The sequence below is a fragment of the Drosophila bipectinata genome, chromosome 2R (genome assembly GCF_030179905.1).
Source record: "Drosophila bipectinata strain 14024-0381.07 chromosome 2R, DbipHiC1v2, whole genome shotgun sequence".
Classification (NCBI taxonomy): domain Eukaryota; kingdom Metazoa; phylum Arthropoda; class Insecta; order Diptera; family Drosophilidae; genus Drosophila; species Drosophila bipectinata.
In genome coordinates, this window is record NC_091737.1 from 22,844,162 (window position 1) to 22,862,025 (window position 17,864).

Sequence of the window (17,864 nt, forward strand, 5' to 3'; positions counted from 1 at the left end):
CTCAACTGAATTCATTACTTATTATTAAAAATATTAGCTCAGTGCTACAATTCTTGGTTTCTATGTCTTGCCAAAAATCTTTACAATTTGTAACATTACTGTTTAATAAATGGCATTTATTTTTTATATTAAATGTAATTTTTTTCTATGGTGGGACTGCATATAATTTTGTACAGACATTACAGTGTAAACCCCTGGCAATTTCGTCCAGTGTAGTAGTACGAATAGCCGGGGAATTGTTGATTTCTTTCTGTCGAGTGGCGCCGGAATCCACCAACTGGCGCTCTTAGGGGGGCGCCACAAATTCAAAAAGAAAGCGTCGCGCTCAGTCGCACGTCAACTTTTATGGCAATAGCACTGGCATTCATTGAGGTATTAACTCTCCATTTGGCCACCACAACGGGTTAACTGCGCAGCGAGAATAAAGTGGCGAGGACGAGGATAACGCAGTTCTTAAATATAGGGATTATTGATTGGCAACATGGCCTGCCACACATCCTTCCTTAAAGCCATTCTAATAATACTCAATATTCTGCTTTCGGTGCGTATGCGTGATACCATTTTGGGGCACTCCTTTGGCTTTAATCAATGCAATTTTATTGACAGCTGATTGGCGTGACTTTGATTGCCCTTTCAATATACGAACTGAATAGCTCCACGCCGGGCACCTTCGAACACATCGCCATTGTTGTCCAGATCTTTGTTGGCACCTTTGTAGTGCTGACCTCGTTTTTGGGCTGCTTTGCCACGGCACGGATCTCAATTGGACTTATATGGAGCGTAAGTGCTGCTCGATTACCCGTATTCTGGTTATAGCTTTTTGTTTTCTTTTAGTATGTGATGTGTCTGCTGATCCTGTTGTGCCTTCAGATCTATATAATAGCCGCAGCCCACTCCACAGACTACGTGGAGCGCTCCAAGAGGGATTTCCTCGGGCTCTGGGCCGATCAAAAGGCACATGAAGACCGCATATCCTACATTGAGCAAAAGGTAGGGGATTAAGGAGATTTATCATTTAAATTTTAGTATAAAATGCCTCATACCTTTATTTCTTTTAGTACTCCTGCTGTGGACAGTTGGGCGCTCATGACTACATCCTGCTGGGCAGGGCAATCCCCCTCAACTGCTACAAGGACTTGGAGAGGCACCAGGACTATCTCTTTCAGGAAGGATGCCTACAGGCGGTGCAGGCTCATGCCACCGATAACGTGGCCATCGGACTTATAATCAAGTGGCTGTTGCTGCTGGTTGAGGTATGTAATTGAGGGCCTCGATCACTCATTTCTGAGGGCTTAGGCCGCCAAGGCCGTGTCAGAAATAGACTCCAGATATATGACAGAGTAAGCTAATCGAATTCCCCACTATCACGCACAGTTCGCCGCGATGGGAGCCGCCACGCATCTGGGCATCACGGTGCGAAACAAATTGAGGCGCGAGAGATTCTAACAGGTCGCCCGATGAGGCGATTGGAGACCCCGGAATCAGCCGGATTGGACCAAAATCTATAATATTTTTATAGCAAATTCGGATGATCTGGAGGCAGCATAGTTCGAATACAAAATAAACCATAGTGAAAATATTGAAAGTGTTTTGTTTCTGGCCACTCGGTGAGGAATATCAGCAAAGCTGCTAAGTAGATATATGGGGTGTCTGCCTATAAAGACGCATATAAAAATATACGAAATTATGCGATGGAAGCACACCGATGAGAACGGGTGAACGCCGGTCTCTTGAGTAACGACCGGCACACAAAACACCGACACGGAGACCGAGACGGACACGGACACGGATACGGACGGATACGGCGGGCCGCGGACAGCCACTCATCGGATTTGTAAACATTTTGCTTTTTTTCGGCGATCGCTTTATTTTGCTTAAGTTTAGTGTTTGGTCATTCTCAACGAGCGACGCACTGCCGCCGGAGTGTAGTGGCGCATTTTCCCGGGAAACTCGTGATTCTCGCCTGGAACCCCTTTTTCGCACGAGTGTTTCATATTATACAAGTGACACAAATATTCTGAGATCCCAATATGCCCACAGTACGCGTGTGCCTGCAATGGACATCGATTGTTTTCAATACAATCACACTGGTAAGATTTCCTTTAGTGGTGACCCCATGGCGTATGCGTAATATCAGCCCTAAATTTTCCACAAGAGTCATACTGAGAGTAAAAGGTCGATTCTCTGAAGATAATTCGGGAAAACAATCCGTTGCAACTGCACATCTTGAGTCACAGTGCTTATGACTAATGAACACACAGTTGTCCATGGAATCTCATCTGACATTTATTTTACTGGCAGCCTGTCACAGCAAGATCATTAAATTTCTTACATTTTTGTGGCATTTTTCATTGTCTAATGTAATACTTTTTCTTCGGGTCTGGTTGCTGTTTATACAGTCAGTTAGATGGCCAATTTGGCAGAAAACAAATCCCATTCAAAGTTTCCATTTCTACCAGACAAGATGTCACTTGGGTCTCGTTATTCCTCAGTGTTCTGTTGAAGGCGATGGCGAATTTTTGGCGACAGCCACAAGAAAGGAAACTGTGTATGTGCCGTTTAAAAATAAAGCCCAAAGTAATTCAATTTATTTTTATGCCCGTTTTGTTTTTATTTTGGTTGCCGCGACGGCCGATGACGTCGCCCACGAATCGAACTTTTGTCTCTGAAGATTTTGTTTGCCCATTTTATGGCCCATTAACAAATGCTCAGTGTGCGCTGTCATAATTCATATTTTCAATTGCGATCCAGGCCGTTGGCATCGGGGCCGCCCTGGCCGGATTCTACGAGTGGCAGAAGTTTGACGAGGGCTCCACCGAGCACCTGGAGAAGTTCATCCAGCTGGGCATGGCCGGTGCCCTGATCCTGGCCGCTCTTATAGGCTGCATGGGGGCCTTCCTTGGCTCCATCAAGGTCATGGTGGTGGTGAGTAGTTGTGGCTTGGCCAGTTGGTGAATTTCCGTAACTTTAATTGCCACAAGTTTTAGCACCTGGTAGTGCTCCTCGCCCTGATTGGCGCGCACATCTGGAAGCTGTCCCACTACAACGAATCGAAGCAACTGGACGCCACCGAGGTGTTTGTGATGGATCTCTGGATGAAGGAGCTGGTGCATCACGGCGCCATGCAGCACCTGCAGCAAGAGGTGGGATCAAGATGTCAAGATTTCCTTTCCATTCCTTTGACTTGACTTAAACCACCTTTCAGTACGAGTGTTGTGGCGACAAGGGCTTCTCCGATTACACTAGTCTGAACATGAAGGTGCCTCGCAGCTGTTTTCACACCAAGGATGGCATTCACGCCTTCCATCCCTACGCCGAAGGATGTATGGCAGCCGTGAAGCGGGCATATCTGCAGATATATCGATACGAGAAGTGGGCGCACTGCGGACTCATTGGATACGAGGTAAGTACTTATTCTATAATGCCAACTGGTATCGATAGAAATCATAGAAAGTATTATTAAACAAATTTGATTTGCGTGGGCAACACACAGAGGGAATTACCATAGCTCTATATCTTTTAGTATCTCAGAGATAGAGATCGAACCGGCTGTTAGTGCTTATCAAGAATATATATAATTTAATGTCGGAATGGAGGAAACGGTTCCCTTATACATATACACATTTATCTTAACTCAGATCAAAGAATTTATAGTTTTACAAATAAATCCTCAATCTTTAACTATATATTCTCCTTTCCTTACAGGTTGTGGGCATTATCTTGGGCATTACCTTGTGCTGCCAGCTCACCAGTAAGACTCGCCGCTATACCTACTAAGTTTCTACATGCATTTGCCACTTGGTTACTCAATAAACAATCGTCTTGATACCATCTAAGATCAAACTTCGTGCAGCAGCTGGGCCCGAGAACCAGTAACGTGGTTGGAGCGGGGCTCCCGACGCACACCTGGTGGCACCTGCCGCCTGGCCAGACGCTGGCGCTGGCGAGTTCGAAAGAGCAGCACGCTGAGCACGGCCGTCTGCATCAGTATAATGACCTAGGGAGGGTAAAGAATGTAGTGGCTGTATTGATCTACTGCATCCGAGTCAACTGCCCACCTCAAGGCCAACGATGGCCCACATGTAGAGCTTATCGCGCTGATGTATGTAGCGTCGGCTTTTGTCCAGCTTTTGCAGGCAGTCGTGCGGATACGTGTGCTCCGCGGTGTCATTGGCCGTGGCCTGATAACAGCTCTCGGGTACCAGCAAATGCAAGCGTCTGTAGTCGGCTTCGGCACCGTCCTGGTCACAGCACTTCTGCGTCGCCTCCTGGGGTCTGTCCAGGCCGTGCCAGGCCAGCTCTAGCTGCTGCCAGGCTCCGCCTCCTGGATTCCTAAGGGCGGGATTATGGTAGTGATGCATTTGCAGGTACTCCGCCGCCAAAGCCAGCAATATGAATAGCGTGAACTGAAAGAGATCTACGTCTATATTCAGAATAGATTTATATATTTTCATTCGAGCTTACGAGTAGGTTCACACACAGCAGGTTGCTGACCATTCCATAGCAGCCAAACATGACTATCATGCAAATAGTGCCACCCAGTACCAGGCTCTTCACGAAGTACGTGTGCTCCGGGGTGTTGGGCTCCGCCGCCTGCAGTCCTAGCCCTGCTCCAGACATAACGCCTATGCCCAGGAGCTGAAACAGAAGGGGTTAGCCTAAAAGATACATAAATTCAGGGCCTCACCATGTAGAGCAGGTTGGACATCAGACCCGTGTACCTAATGGTGTTGTAGCAACCGTTCATCGCGGGAATACTGCACAATCTGGGCAGATGCGAAAATTTAAAACCAATTGCATTGCGACCTTTTGCTGGGGCCAACGATAAGCCGCCACAGAGCACAGTGCAACCACGTTTACATATTTATATATACGATTGTTTTATTCAAGTGATATAAAAGAGGGTGTGTGTATGTGTGGGGGTGGGGTGTTAGGGTGGTAAGTACTGTAGTACTACAGCTAAAATTTCCTAAGATTGCTTAATAAATATGACATAGACATAGCACTGATCTACTACTATCGAGTCGCAGTGCCCGCCGGGAGAAAAGCTCCTGGCTGAGCACTTTTTTGTGTGTTTTTAAAACAATTCTTGTGGGTCTGTTCCGGGTTCGTTAGGGAGTTGAACATTAGTGTTGGGTTTGTGTGATTTGCTCAGTTGTTTAAATAAACAAGTCGGCATAGGGTGGCGCTTTTTAAACAATTTCAATAAATATCACATTGGGTTGAAGACTTCCTGGCAGGGTCCTGGCACTTCTCCTCTACATACGCCATGGCAGCGGAATTAGGCCCCACTTCTGGGTGATGTCCTGGAAGTTGCACTCCATGCTGAGCACCACCTTTTCTACCTTCTGAAGGCGAGCATTTGTCGCAGATTTAAGAGTAAGGCAGAGCTTCGTATCCTGGTGCGAGATCTGCTGGGTCTGTAGGAGGATATTCTATAGACTCTTTGGTTATCTCAATGGGTTAACTACTTACGTCCATGTCATAGGTCCACAGCTGGCTAGAGTCGCTGGCACATTGGGTAAGCATAACGTTCGAGGTGGTGGCATTGCGGTTCTTCAGCATCTTGATCACGCCCAGCTTTGGCTGGCGGTAGGTAAGGCAAACGTTGTCGTTGGTCATGATTTGGCCTTTGGGCGTGATCACAAACATGTCCATGCTCTGGGCGTGCGAGGTGCAGTCGCCCACGGTCACGGGTGACAATGAGGAGCGTGGCACGTCCTGCTTCTGCGGTCGGAGGCACTTGTCCCTTTCCAGGTCAATTAAGGCTAGCAACTGCTCCGACTGGCTCTCGATCTCCTCGAAGGCCCGTTTCCACTCACGAGACAGGGCGCGCCCTGGTAGGCTCTTCATATGCTTGCTGTACGCCTGGGCGCACTCTGTCTCCCCGTCCAGCCAGATGATTTTACCGAAGAAGCGATCAGGCGCCGGGAAAAAGTGCTCCGGCCAGATATTCTCAAGATACCACGAAAACGGTTTGCACTGGAGCTTTTCCCGCAGGGCTATGCGTTCCGTTACGTTCACCTTGTCCTTGGCGCCCAGCGTCAGGCCCGAGGTGTAGAGCATCACAAAGTACTGCCAATCATCCATCCACACGGTGGCCGCTCTGGCCAGATTGTCTGTTAGCACCTCGCTCATGCCGCCGGGGAACGTGTACGGTGTGCTGCTGCGAAATACGTGGCCCACATGGGAGCAAGGACTGATCTCCACGCGTCCGCCACATTGCCAAATCCGGAAAGACATCTCTACGTTCTCGCCGCCCCAAACGCGCATGTTGCTGTCGTAGGATCCCATCTCGTAGAAGTACTCTCGGTCAATGGAGAACAGGCCGCCAGCCATTCCCGGAGTGGCTATCGGAGCGGTGCTGTCCTTCGAGCCGCTTACGGCTGTCTGCCGCTTGCGATCCGAGGAGAACCACCGGAAGCTCAGCTGCCAGTTGAAGGCGCCCCAGTGATTCTCAAAGGTCTTCGTGTAGCTGAAGTTGTCGTCGGAAATGATGTCGATTACGGGGCAAATGACTACTTTGCGGGATTCTTTGATGCGAGCCAGCAGTGGCTCCAGCCATCCCCTGGAGCACTCGCAGTGCGCGTCCAGGAAAGTCAGTACATCACCGCGAGCGTGCTCCGCTCCCAGCAGACGGGCAGGGACAAGTCCACTTCGCTTTTTCATGCGGTAGATCTTCGTGGGCACCGATAGGACCTTTACGTAGCTTTCCAGCTGTCGTTTCAGATAGGCTTTTAAAGAAATAATAATTTAATAGACATTTTTAAACAAGGTTTTGAAATATTTGTACTTCGGTCACTGGCATCGTCGACAAGAATGATTTCCTTAAGCAGGTGGCGCGGTGAGCGGTTGATTACGCTGGTGATGGTGCGCAGGAGCACGGACCAGGCTTCGTTGTGAAAGACGATAATCACGGACGTGTGGGGAAGACTCCCGGTGTACTTCTTGTCTCGGCATCTGAAAAAGGGATAACATCAATGGATGCAAACAGGAGACTCTTCAGATACACTTACTCTGGCGTGCGGTAGTCCTTCAGGGTTCGATTCAGTGGGATGCGATCGCTGGCCAGCAGATTGAAACTGTTCAGCCGGAAGAAGCGTTGCATGCGAAAGCGATCGCGCGGCGGCACCACAACAGGCCGCCCTTCAGCCCCCTCGCCCTGCACGGGCTGGAACAGGTTAATGTTGTAATCGTCTGCAACGAGCGGATTGATGCGCTTTTGGCTGTGAACGGAGTGTTGTCATTTCCTACGATTCCACCACCACTTACCTGCAGTCATGTTGCCGAAGATGTCGCCCCGTCCGATATAGTGGGCTACGATGTTTTTATGCGGCCAGAGGGAGCGGCGCTTGGGTGGCGGCTTGGGATGACTGTGCAAGAAACGGTCGCAGTCCAAAACAATCCCATCCAATCCAAGGTAGTAAAAAGAGTTGAAGAGATGTGACAATGGTATTAAAATTTAGCGTTTTAAATGGCCATCAAGCCATGGCAAGACAAACAAGAGCGACCGGGCTAAGACTACTGACCCGACTATGGATACCCCTTCCATAATCAGTCTGATTTTATATACATATCCCCATAACGAGTTTTTTTTAGGTCCATTTATAGGACTGGCTTCAAAAGGAACGTAGGACTTGGCTTTATGATAAACTGCGCCATTTCACCATAAGTTGGGATTTTCTCATTATTTATAAAATAAAAACAAAATAATATAGGTTTGTAGGATGCAACCCTTTAATGGTAATAGAATACCACAGTTTCATGAGGAAATAGACGGAGGAACTAAACGAAAGTATAACCCAGTTTATCACAAATTTAATATACCCATTTAGTCTCCCATTAGATGGCATATAAACAAACGCGAAAACAAAAACAGAAATCCAAATAAAATGCAAAACACTTGGCAAGCAAAAAATGCGGAGGCGAGGCACTCGACTGGAACTCCAAAACGGTTGCAACAAGCACCTCCGCGGAAGTTGTGCAACTCCAGAGGTACATGGACGGCCACAGCAAGGGCTCTTTCTACTCACCGTAGCTCGGATTCGGAGCTCTGGATGCTGGCCACGTAGAGATTGATGCTGATGGCGAACATGAAGAACGCAAAGAAGAGCAGGAACAGGTAGAGCAGCCAGAGCTTCTTCAGCTGCTGGAATCGCAGGCCCATGATGAATGATGACTCCTCGGACTGGTGGGATTTCTCTAGAAGATGCGCAGGGCGGGTATTGGTGCTGGTACTGGAGGAGGTGATTAACCGATCGATGCGATCGCCAGCTCTGTCCACTGCCAACTAATCAAGCCGTTGTTGTTGCCCCAACGCTGTCGGCCAATCCAATCGGACGACTCGCGGCAAGTGCGGCTCTACGGCGCGACCACGGCTTAAAATACGACCCGCGTACGCGTTCCAATTCGCAGACTCTGCGGCGGCGCTTATGAATACATGTCGCTTGTTCTGTGGGCCTTCGTTTACTCAGCAATTGTGCAAATACTTCCACCAGAAATTCATTCTTTTCGCTTTCACATTTCAGTTCAGCGGCTGTTCACGGCAGTGTTGGCTATTCAGCCATTCTTTAGCTAGTTCTGGCAAAAGTTTCTCTTTAAAAAGTTCCCAGAGTCCATAGTTCTAATACTAGCCTTTAAAAACTAGCTTGAGCTTAGCTTTCATTTAGAATCAGCAGTTTTAAACGTTGAAATCAAGGTGAAATAAATATTTTCTTTTAAAAGTTAAATATATATTGTCGGTCAGCCGTTTCAAGCCAACTGCTCAACTCTGCCTAGTTCGATGAACCAGTTCCAGTGAGCCGATAACATTGGTAGGGAACTTTTAAAAATTAGTTATCGATTTTGGGCGCGATACATCATTAGATTCAAAATTATGAACCGATATTAATAAAACTGATCAGTCATTTAGTAACATATTCTCTTATTACAATTATTTTTGTACAGTATCTAATACTGCTTACATATCCTATAGATAGATTTTTAACGGTACAGTCTGCGGCGCTCTGCGTTCTGTAAAGTTATAGCCAGAAGTCCAGCCACAATGACGGTAAGTATCTAACGGATAGAAAGATATAGAAGAGTAATCTGATATAGGAAATTTGCTTACCTCCACACCAACCACGGACCAGTCGCTGATGCGCTCCCAGCGAGTGCCCTTGATGAAGGCTTCCCCCAGTTTCTGGTTGCATCCTACTGTATAAAGGTCCGTGCTAACCGTCGCGTTCTGATTAAAGTAGCAACTCTGGGGAATTTTTAAGCCGCTGTCTGGATAGTTTGATGGACCAGTCTGTCCACAGCAATGGTACTAAAAAAAAAAATTGTCATAAAATTTTAAAAATAAAAAATTGGTAATTAAACTTAATACACTATGCTAACATTTTGGCAATTAATTTTGTCATAAAAAATATTTTGGTTTTTGATTAAAATGTAATCAAAAGTATAACTTACTTTTATTTCATAATAGGGCATGCTTCCCTGGTGAAAGATTTGTCCCTGCCAAGCGTTATATATCGTTTCATTGGCCAGCAATTTGAAATTGATTGGCTGCGCGAATATCACAGTGATTTGTCCACAGATTAGGGCCAAGACTATAGCAGCAAACTAAATTTGGGTGATTGAAAAATGGTTTTTCTATTTTAAAAAAAAATCCTGTCTCATTACTTACGATCCAAGTCATCCGGATACTCTCCCTGAGGGCAGCGATGCAGCCGAATATAGTGCTGCAGAAGAGCAAGGAGCCCAGGACTATGCCCAAGATGCACGGCACCCGGATAGCAAGGCTGTGACTAAAGGCGATCAGGGCATAGGAACAGGCGGCTATAGTCAGGGCCGCCAAAACCTGTGGAAAAGATAGCCAGTGGGTGATGAGTAGGTTGCCTTTATCTATTCGGATTAAGTGATAATAACTCACACAACAGAGAAAGTCTAAAATGAAGGAGGACACCTTCAGGGTCTTTGTGCCGCAGCTCATTTTTCGGCCAAAGTTTTCTCACCAAGTATTCGTTTCGCTTGCAATCGGAAATCAACTAAACTGGGAGTCCAAAAAAACAGAACGCCACAGCCCATTCTGGCTTAGAGCTACCAAACTTAGCTGATAAGACCACGATAACAGGACTCTCACCGGTGAGAGAGTTCCATCAGTTGCTTCATTTAATTAAACAAATACTATAATATTTGATAAGCACTCGAGCATAGAAATTTGCGAGGCAAAAGATTGTTTTGGGGTGGAAAGGTTAGATTTTAATCGTCATAAAGGGTTAGTCGCAAAAATAGTCAAAATTAATGTAAACTTTCTTTGGTAACTAGATTTTTGAGCTTACAATTAAAGTATAATATTTTGAACATCACCATAGTATTTTTTGCGACCTCTAATAATATATTTTTAAAAAATGTTGTCCACCCTAAAGCATTTCCCAAGCGTCAACCCGGTGAGTAGTTTTAATCTTATCAGATATGGGGCAGGCACCCGATATTTTCAGGGTTATATGTGCTTAGTTAAATGATACGACTGTGGAGAGAGTCTCCAAAGTAACTTACTCGCAGGGCTTGACTCTGTAGTCAATACTCTGAATTCACGTCTGGGACTCTTAGGAAAACACAGACGAAGTGTAAACGCTACTCGTATTTGTTCAGATATTTAGTATAGTTACGACTTGCAACGAGTAATCACCGATACCGGAATTAATAGCAAAGACTGATATTGGGTACGCATCGGGGAATACTCTATTGAATACTCTGATATGGTTTCGATCAGGAGTCTAGCCCTAGTTTTCAATATACTGAGCGTGGTAAGTACAGGTTTAGTCGAAAAAAATATAAAAAACTAATGCAATATAAGCCAAAAAGGTTTAACATGTGGTTTTTAAACGTTTTATTAAGTAAACTATAATGACTAAAATTATTCGTCTTGTAGTTCAGACCAAATATTTTACATGTGAATCACAGAAAACTGTTCATTATTAACACTGTTAACTTTATTATTAACTTTAACTTTTATTGCAAACTTTACTTTTAGTTTCTGGCTGTTGCTGTAATTGTAATTAATGTAACTGATCTACCGGAAACTAGCAAAGAAGAAAAACCATTTAGTTATGGATTTTTGGTCTTGGGAGGGGCAACAATCCTAGTTTGCCTCGTCGGCTTTGTCGGTGCTCTGAAGGGCCACATTTGCACCACTTGGGTGGTTGGTTAAGCTATTCATTCTTAACTTTAATGATAATAGAATGAACTCCTTCCTTTCAGTATGCCATTAGTCAGTTGGTCCTTTTGATTGCAATGATCGCCTTGATGACTGTCTCCAAAATGCATCATGAGAAGAAAACACCTCCCGAAGAAATTCTAAAATTAGCTTTTGAACAGCAGAAGAATGGAAAAGATGCGATGGTCGAATACCAAGAAAAAGTAATAATCCTTATTCTTTGTAAACTTCATCATAGCTAATATACTTATTGCTTTTATTTACAGTATCAATGCTGCGGTATTAATGGTTATGGAGATTATATAGGAATGGTACTTCCAAAAAGCTGCAGAGGTGAAAATAATGAGGATCACCCTGGTTGTTTAGGAAAAATGAAGTCCGAGGTTGAGGATAATCTATCGGCGCCCCAGTTTGTTGGTTGGGCTCTGATGGTTGTTCAGGTACTTCATTGGTGCATTTTTATTGTTCATAAACTAATCTAAGGATTCTTATAGATGGCTTCTTTTGTCTGGTCCACGATTCTGGGGGTAAGGTTAAATAACAAAGCTCGCCGCGCCCAATATTAACGCTTGAAGAGATTTTACATGGTAAATATTAGTTGTACAAAACAATAAAAAATAAAGCGACACATTAATGTATAAACTGTGAATACAAATGATTGAATAATTTGTGGTCTCGCAATCACAATATGTGATAAATTTTCACTGGGTATTTGTAATATTTTAATTTTTTTTAATTACTCATGGAATTACACATATGTATGTATATTATTCATGTCGTAATATTGCACATATGGAGGGGTAAGCATCCTAAAACAGCGACATATAAGTATAATAAAATTTATTGGAAAACATTATGCATAGTATGAGTCTATTTTGGATTGGTTGGAAGCGGTTTTTTTATTCGATAATTATACTCAGTTGAAAAACGACCATCAACCAAGGAACACAAAGTTTGGGGTGCTCGATTTATTTTAAATAAATATAGAACAATCCTAAGCTTAGCAATATGCATTGCCACACAATTTTTCTTAAATATTTGGTTTATCTTTTCAACACTTTGATAGCAGTGAGTATACGTTCAAAATGTTGTGATACTTTCCATATCTATGTGGGAGTTATTATTGATTGATGATATAATTATTTATTCTTTAACATTTTTTAAGCTATTTTTTATTTTTTATTTTTCTGATAGTATTTTCCCATTTTTATTACTAGTTAGTTGGCATTTCGCTGATTGTAGTCAGTGTTATCGGCGTTACAGATGACTTTTACAATGGACGATCCTTATACTCCTGTGTTATCGCCATTGGAGCAGTTTCTATTTTAATATCGATTGTAGGATTCTATGGCGCCATTAAGGAAAACTTTCGCATTACCCTGGCGGTAAGTAGCCATTCGGTTTTATACTTATATTAAACTCATATTAAATGAAATATTTTATTTTAGTATGCCATCTTATTGATAATTGTGTTAATATTGACGATTGTACCTTTATTTTTCAAATTTGATGGACATTCGATTGCCCTTAAAGCTTTAAATAGAGCCTGGGCGAAAGAAATGAATGGTACCGATGGGATGTCCTTATACCAGGAAAAAGTATGTCGAATTGTTTATAAAGTACTATAAATTCTACGATTTTTTCATATTTTAGTTTCATTGCTGCGGAATTACGGGGCCTCAAGATTATCAAATACATGGTATACATTTTCCTAAAAGCTGTTACTGCAAAAAATCCAACAACGTGTTCAGAGCAGGCTGTCTAGGTTATTTGGAGGCTTTCTGTGAGCAATTTAGGATTGTCAACTGGATACACATGGTCATTGAGGTGCGTGTTTCTAATTAAATATGTTTTTCATGTTGATTTTATATTAAATAGTGAAACTACCTTATTTACAGATTGCTGCCTTTGTTTCTGCCACCGCCTTGGCAGTAAAGTTTTTAAACCGAATTCGTGGCTCCTATGAAAGTTTTTAATAGTTAAAAAATATCTCTAGCTACCCCTATTAGTCAGATAATATCTCCTGAAAAAAGCTTTCTCTATGAATCAGACTTGTAAACATATCTCCAGTATTGAAAGCCACAGTCGTATATACAATTTTTCAAAATTATTTCGAATTAGTTTAAAAGTAACTAGCATTCACTGAATACCTATCAAGAGCTCATATTAATATATCCAATATAAACACATTCCGTTACGTCATGAATTGGAAAACAATTTGTCTTGAATATCTAGTGTTAATATTAAATATTTTGTTGTCAGTGAGTACCATTGATATACAAATAAATAATTTAAACAAAATGCCTAATGAATTCCAATTTAATTGTTTTGAGGTGGATTTAAATAATTATAACTGATCATTTTAATATAGCTAGCATGTTTTTTCATAACCATCTTTCTTGGAAAAGACGTTAATGAAAATGTTCCAGTCGAATTTAAAAAAATCGGCCTTTCAATCGCCTTTTTTGGCCTAATTATTTCAATGCTTGGAAACCGTGCTGTAAGAAAGAGGAAATGTTGCCTAATTTGGACGGTAATCAACACAAAAGTTTTTAATAAAAATATTTATGGACATGAATCTCCTCTTAGTATGCCGTTGCACTGCTAATCCTTCAGTGTATGACGATCATCGTGCTGTCTTTATGTTATAATGTGACATCTCTCAGTTTAAGGACTTTAGATGAGGCCTGGGAAGAGGAAAAAAAAGGAAATGATGGCATGAGTTACTACCAAAAAAAGGTACTAACATTTTAAGAAAATTAGTGCGTAACATTAAGACTTAGTTTCAGTTTCACTGCTGTGGCATTTATGGTTCCCAAAATTATAATGATAGTGGAATGGCCTATCCTGAAAGCTGCTTCTCCCGAAGCCATACTGTTTTCATTCGGGGCTGCCTAGATAAGCTAAAAGATTCCTACGATATTGGTCTCGAGATGTATATGAAAGGTGGCCGGATACTCCTCGCTGTTCAGGTGCGTAATAATTGCCTTAAACTTTATTTTTTTGCATTTTATTAACAGTAATATATATTCCAGTTTTTTCTCTATGTGTGTTCTTCTATATTGAGCGTGATGTTAAAAGCACGTTCGTTTAAATATACTGTAAATAAAGTTTATTAAATTTTGGGAAACTAATAATATGTATGTATGTTTAATATGTTTTCTGCAATGAATTAAAACTTTAAATAAACACAATTTAGAATACAATAACGTGTTAAATGATTTCTGGTTTCTTATAGCCTCCGAGATCCACTGTTTGTTCCACCAAAAAATACAAAGGCAGATTATGACTTAAAAGTATGACTTTTAAAAGTATAAGCTATAGGAAAGTGTAACCACTATTAGTCAGAAACTGCCTTATCAAACAAATTTTATTTTTCTGATGACTTTCATGCCTTTAGAACTTAGTTTTAAAAAAGTCAGCAAACAACTAGTATCGAATTCATAGCTCTACTTTAAAAATAAATAGAAATTTAGTATAATTTTCAACGCCATGAGTTGTGGAACGGGTTCTCTTAAATATCTGGAATTATTATTAACTATTTTGTTGGTGGTAACTACCTTTAATATTTGTATAAATTTTATAGAATCATACAAAAGTTTTTTAAATATACAGCTAGCATGTATTGGAATAATATTTGTTGGTGCCAAAGGCTTAAATGGTGAAATTGGGTACGGAAAAGGAATATTCGTAACTTCAATAGCCGGTGGAGGGATCGGCTTTGTCATATCAATCTTTGGATGCGTTGCAGTCATAAAGAAGAGCATTTTTCTTACTTTGGTGGTAAATATCCGAAAAGACTTAAAGTAGATCTTCTCAAAAAAGGAGTATTCTTTCAGTACGCCTTTTCATTGCTTATCCTGGTGTGTTTGACGATCGTCGCGTTATCCTTGCCACACGATGTGACCCCATATTCTCTAACGACCTTAGATATGGCCTGGGAAGAGGAAATCAAGGGGAAAGATAGCATGTCCCAGTTTCAGGAAAAAGTATGCAAATATGTTTATCAAATTATCAATTTATAACTGCAAGTCTGAGGTTTAGTTTAATTGCTGCGGAATCCTTGGTCCTATTGATTATCGTGACGCCAAACTGTCTTTGCCCAAAAGCTGTTTCTTCCAAAACCATTCTGTTTTCCTTCGGGGCTGCTTAGTAAAGATGAAGGACTTTTACAATAAAGGTCTAGAAACATTGATGTTTGCTGGATGGATGTTCTTTGCTATTCAGGTGGGTGAAGATTTACCTAATGTTTTATTGTTTTATATTGTATTAACAATAATCTTTGTTTCAGTCGCTGGCATATGTGTTTGCAACTTTTATGAGTTTGGCGTTCCAAATCGAACAACATAAAACCAGAGATGGCAGCTTCCAAGATACAGAAAGAGAGAGATTATTCCATCAACACGAGTCTAGATTCAACCCACACGAATAATTATCAAGGACCTAATACCATAAATATTTTTTTAGGAGAAAAAATCCTTATGGTTACCTCCTGTCAATCTTCTAATTTGGCCAACCTTTAGAGCTTAATTTATTGGTCAGTTAATGTGATTTTTCAACACGCGATTTGTTTAGAAACTTCTATATGCTTATAGGGGTTTGATGCAAATATTTTTTCACTTTTTGTTTCGTTTATAAACTATTTAGTTTGCATGCAACCAATCGACAGTTGGAAACCTACAGTTTTAATTGCCAAACTGTCTGGCAGAGTCAGGCGATATAAATATGTGTAATATGTGTGCCTGCGATGGATGGTAAATTACTCAAAATAAACACAATTTAGAATACATTGGCACACATTTGCTCTGCATACCCTGCAGACCCGAATATTGCCGTTGAGTTGTCTTCAGACATGCTAACTAAAATCAAAGCCAAACGGAGCTAACGAGTGACATGCACTGAAACAAATAGTTTTGGATTGCTTTGCCCTCACCTACTGCACGATATTTTGGTGTTTAAAGAATTAATTAAAGTAAAGAGGAATAAACATTAAGGTTCTTTGATTAAAACTCTGTATTTTGGAATATTTTCCAGTGTGACACTTCCTTTATTGTAGTATTGGATGCCATAGTATACGTGCTGCCATAAGTCGTGAGCCAATCACCATCAAAGCGTACACCTTGTTGGCGCACTCTGTCCAACCCTTTCACCTTTCTTCGCTTTCGCTGTTTTTGCGCTTTTATGCTTGGGAGCTCCCGGAGCCGGAGACCAGAGCCAGTTTCATTTAGGACGGGCGCTCGAGCGGCTCGTCGAAATTCCAAATCCCGAAAAAGCGAAGCATAAGTTAAGGCGCCGCACCGCTGCCATGAGTCGCATGCAAGCGTAAGTTATATGCAAATTTTCGCGCTGCTCGCGTGCACTCAGGTGCTAATGAGTTCGAACCCGTCTGGTGTGCGTCCGCCGCTCTTCGCCTCTTCGCTCGGTGTGCCTGCCACATAATTGTGGCAGCAGTGGGGCACGGTACAAATTGCTTAATTTGCTTAGCTTCTGTTTAATTTACACCCACCGACACGTGTGTCAAAGTCTCCCATTCATTCGGGCGTGGGTTGGAAAAGTTTGGCAATAAAATGGTTTAGGATTCGTGCTGGTTCCCGATTTCATTGGTTAGAGTGCTAATGGCTGCGTGTTTGGGGAACTGGGCCAGTGCAATGGCATTAGCCAATCTAAAATGGAGTTGGAGTTGTGTTCAATTCTTTAGATAAATAACTTAATTGTGGTGTTAAAAAATAAATTGAAGTTTAGTCCATTATACCATTTTTGCCTGAAACCCGACATTCAAAATGATTTCCATGGCTTTCAACAAATTTCTATTCATATTCAATGTTCTGTTAGCGGTGCCATTTTAGCCAGAAAGCCAACTACCATGTCCTACACCAAAAAAAGCTGGCCTGCTGAATGTGCAACTCTCTTTATCGCCTCCCGGCCACTTACCTGGCCATTTCAGGACAATGAAGACTCGTCAACGGTTCACGTGACTCGACAGTTATTTCAATTTGGCAACTTCATAAAAATCCACAGATAGATTTAAGTTTTCAGGCCAACGCGAAGTTTGCATACGCTATAGGGGAATCGCTAAACTTTTGCGATAAAATGTAATCAAGGTGCTTGAAAGTTCGCGCCAAGACAGAGCCACTCACCCGGCCGCGAAGACCTCGCCCAGGTGTCGCAGAGCAGCCGATCAAAAGTCATCAACTTCAGGAGGGGATCGCGTGCTGTCGCAGCCCATAGTAATTTCCACGGCCTCCATCCTCAGCCCACAGCCCATAGCCCGCCCACACATATCCCTATGTATGGAAACACTTTGCCAGTGCCTTTGCCCCCTGAAAACATCCAACCAGGTGGATGTGCCCCCGCCGAGTGGCTGGTGGCGATGACACCCACGTCTCCGCCGCCATCACCGGCTGGTTGCAATTGGAGCGCCGTCTGTGGATTTATGATAAGCGGCACGCAAGCCGGAAGGCCAAAGCCGAAGCTCTCCATGGAGATGACATCGTGATGGGATTTCAGCTCCTGAACCCAAGCTCGCAATGCCATTTCAACTGTTTGGGTCATCTCTAGGGCCCATAGAAGAGCAGGCCTAAACCAACAAAGCTTCAATGAACTTTTGACGACGTGTGGATGCCACATGGTAGCATGTGGGCCAGGGATAAGGGGTTATTGGTTA

General features: G+C 42.6%; 6 protein-coding genes and 2 long non-coding RNA genes across 10 annotated transcripts; 5 read left to right on the plus strand and 3 right to left on the minus strand.

Annotated features, from left to right (window-relative positions):
• The first annotated feature begins 426 nt into the window (after positions 1–426).
• Tsp42En (Tetraspanin 42En) lies at positions 427–1,728 on the plus strand. The gene is made up of 5 exons (XM_017238371.3): positions 427–541; positions 607–780; positions 835–990; positions 1,059–1,253; positions 1,375–1,728. The coding sequence occupies exons 1-5, from the start codon at positions 482–484 to the stop codon at positions 1,444–1,446; spliced, it is 657 nt and encodes a 218-aa protein (XP_017093860.2). The 5' UTR covers positions 427–481; the 3' UTR covers positions 1,447–1,728.
• Positions 1,729–1,846: 118 nt separating this feature from the next.
• Tsp42Eo (Tetraspanin 42Eo) lies at positions 1,847–3,820 on the plus strand. 2 transcript variants are annotated; one of them, XM_017238370.3, is made up of 5 exons: positions 1,847–2,090; positions 2,752–2,925; positions 2,988–3,143; positions 3,206–3,403; positions 3,706–3,820. In XM_017238370.3, exons 1-5 carry the CDS (start codon positions 2,031–2,033, stop codon positions 3,775–3,777), a joined length of 660 nt encoding a protein of 219 aa, XP_017093859.2. In that variant the 5' UTR covers positions 1,847–2,030; the 3' UTR covers positions 3,778–3,820. The 2 variants fall into 2 exon arrangements, with proteins under 2 accessions (XP_017093859.2, XP_070134539.1); XM_070278438.1 differs by lacking the exon at positions 1,847–2,090 and having other exon boundaries at positions 2,902–2,925; positions 2,982–3,143.
• Positions 3,821–3,838: 18 nt separating this feature from the next.
• Positions 3,839–4,807, minus strand: Tsp42Ep (Tetraspanin 42Ep). The gene is made up of 4 exons (XM_017238369.3): positions 4,688–4,807; positions 4,465–4,638; positions 4,059–4,406; positions 3,839–3,997 (listed from the first exon to the last, which is right to left on the minus strand). The coding sequence occupies exons 1-4, from the start codon at positions 4,745–4,747 to the stop codon at positions 3,839–3,841; spliced, it is 741 nt and encodes a 246-aa protein (XP_017093858.2). The 5' UTR covers positions 4,748–4,807.
• A 91-nt stretch (positions 4,808–4,898) lies between these two features.
• Pgant3 (Polypeptide N-Acetylgalactosaminyltransferase 3) lies at positions 4,899–8,287 on the minus strand. Its single transcript, XM_017238368.3, has 6 exons — positions 8,034–8,287; positions 7,273–7,373; positions 7,017–7,197; positions 6,794–6,960; positions 5,476–6,734; positions 4,899–5,420 (listed from the first exon to the last, which is right to left on the minus strand). The coding sequence occupies exons 1-6, from the start codon at positions 8,165–8,167 to the stop codon at positions 5,259–5,261; spliced, it is 2,004 nt and encodes a 667-aa protein (XP_017093857.2). The 5' UTR covers positions 8,168–8,287; the 3' UTR covers positions 4,899–5,258.
• A 399-nt stretch (positions 8,288–8,686) lies between these two features.
• On the plus strand, positions 8,687–9,264 carry LOC138926052 (uncharacterized). The gene is made up of 3 exons (XR_011442365.1): positions 8,687–8,813; positions 8,975–9,049; positions 9,132–9,264. It is a non-coding gene; the product is annotated as an uncharacterized lncRNA (long non-coding RNA).
• On the minus strand, positions 8,903–10,042 carry Tsp42Eq (Tetraspanin 42Eq). The gene is made up of 5 exons (XM_017237950.3): positions 9,914–10,042; positions 9,668–9,841; positions 9,451–9,603; positions 9,110–9,307; positions 8,903–9,057 (listed from the first exon to the last, which is right to left on the minus strand). Exons 1-5 carry the CDS (start codon positions 9,971–9,973, stop codon positions 8,983–8,985), a joined length of 660 nt encoding a protein of 219 aa, XP_017093439.2. The 5' UTR covers positions 9,974–10,042; the 3' UTR covers positions 8,903–8,982.
• A 593-nt stretch (positions 10,043–10,635) lies between these two features.
• Tsp42Er (Tetraspanin 42Er) lies at positions 10,636–13,375 on the plus strand. 2 transcript variants are annotated; one of them, XR_011442380.1, is made up of 9 exons: positions 10,636–10,790; positions 11,018–11,185; positions 11,245–11,403; positions 11,467–11,640; positions 11,695–11,787; positions 12,418–12,585; positions 12,649–12,798; positions 12,854–13,027; positions 13,099–13,375. XR_011442380.1 is itself a non-coding variant. In XM_017237944.3 (5 exons), exons 1-5 carry the CDS (start codon positions 10,743–10,745, stop codon positions 11,764–11,766), a joined length of 621 nt encoding a protein of 206 aa, XP_017093433.1. In that variant the 5' UTR covers positions 10,636–10,742; the 3' UTR covers positions 11,767–11,866. The 2 variants fall into 2 exon arrangements, 1 of the variants encoding a protein (XP_017093433.1); XM_017237944.3 differs by lacking the exons at positions 12,418–12,585; positions 12,649–12,798; positions 12,854–13,027; positions 13,099–13,375 and having other exon boundaries at positions 11,695–11,866.
• A 1,248-nt stretch (positions 13,376–14,623) lies between these two features.
• On the plus strand, positions 14,624–15,968 carry LOC138926170 (uncharacterized). The gene is made up of 5 exons (XR_011442544.1): positions 14,624–14,752; positions 14,816–14,983; positions 15,040–15,189; positions 15,245–15,427; positions 15,492–15,968. It is a non-coding gene; the product is annotated as an uncharacterized lncRNA (long non-coding RNA).
• The last annotated feature ends 1,896 nt before the right edge of the window (positions 15,969–17,864 follow it).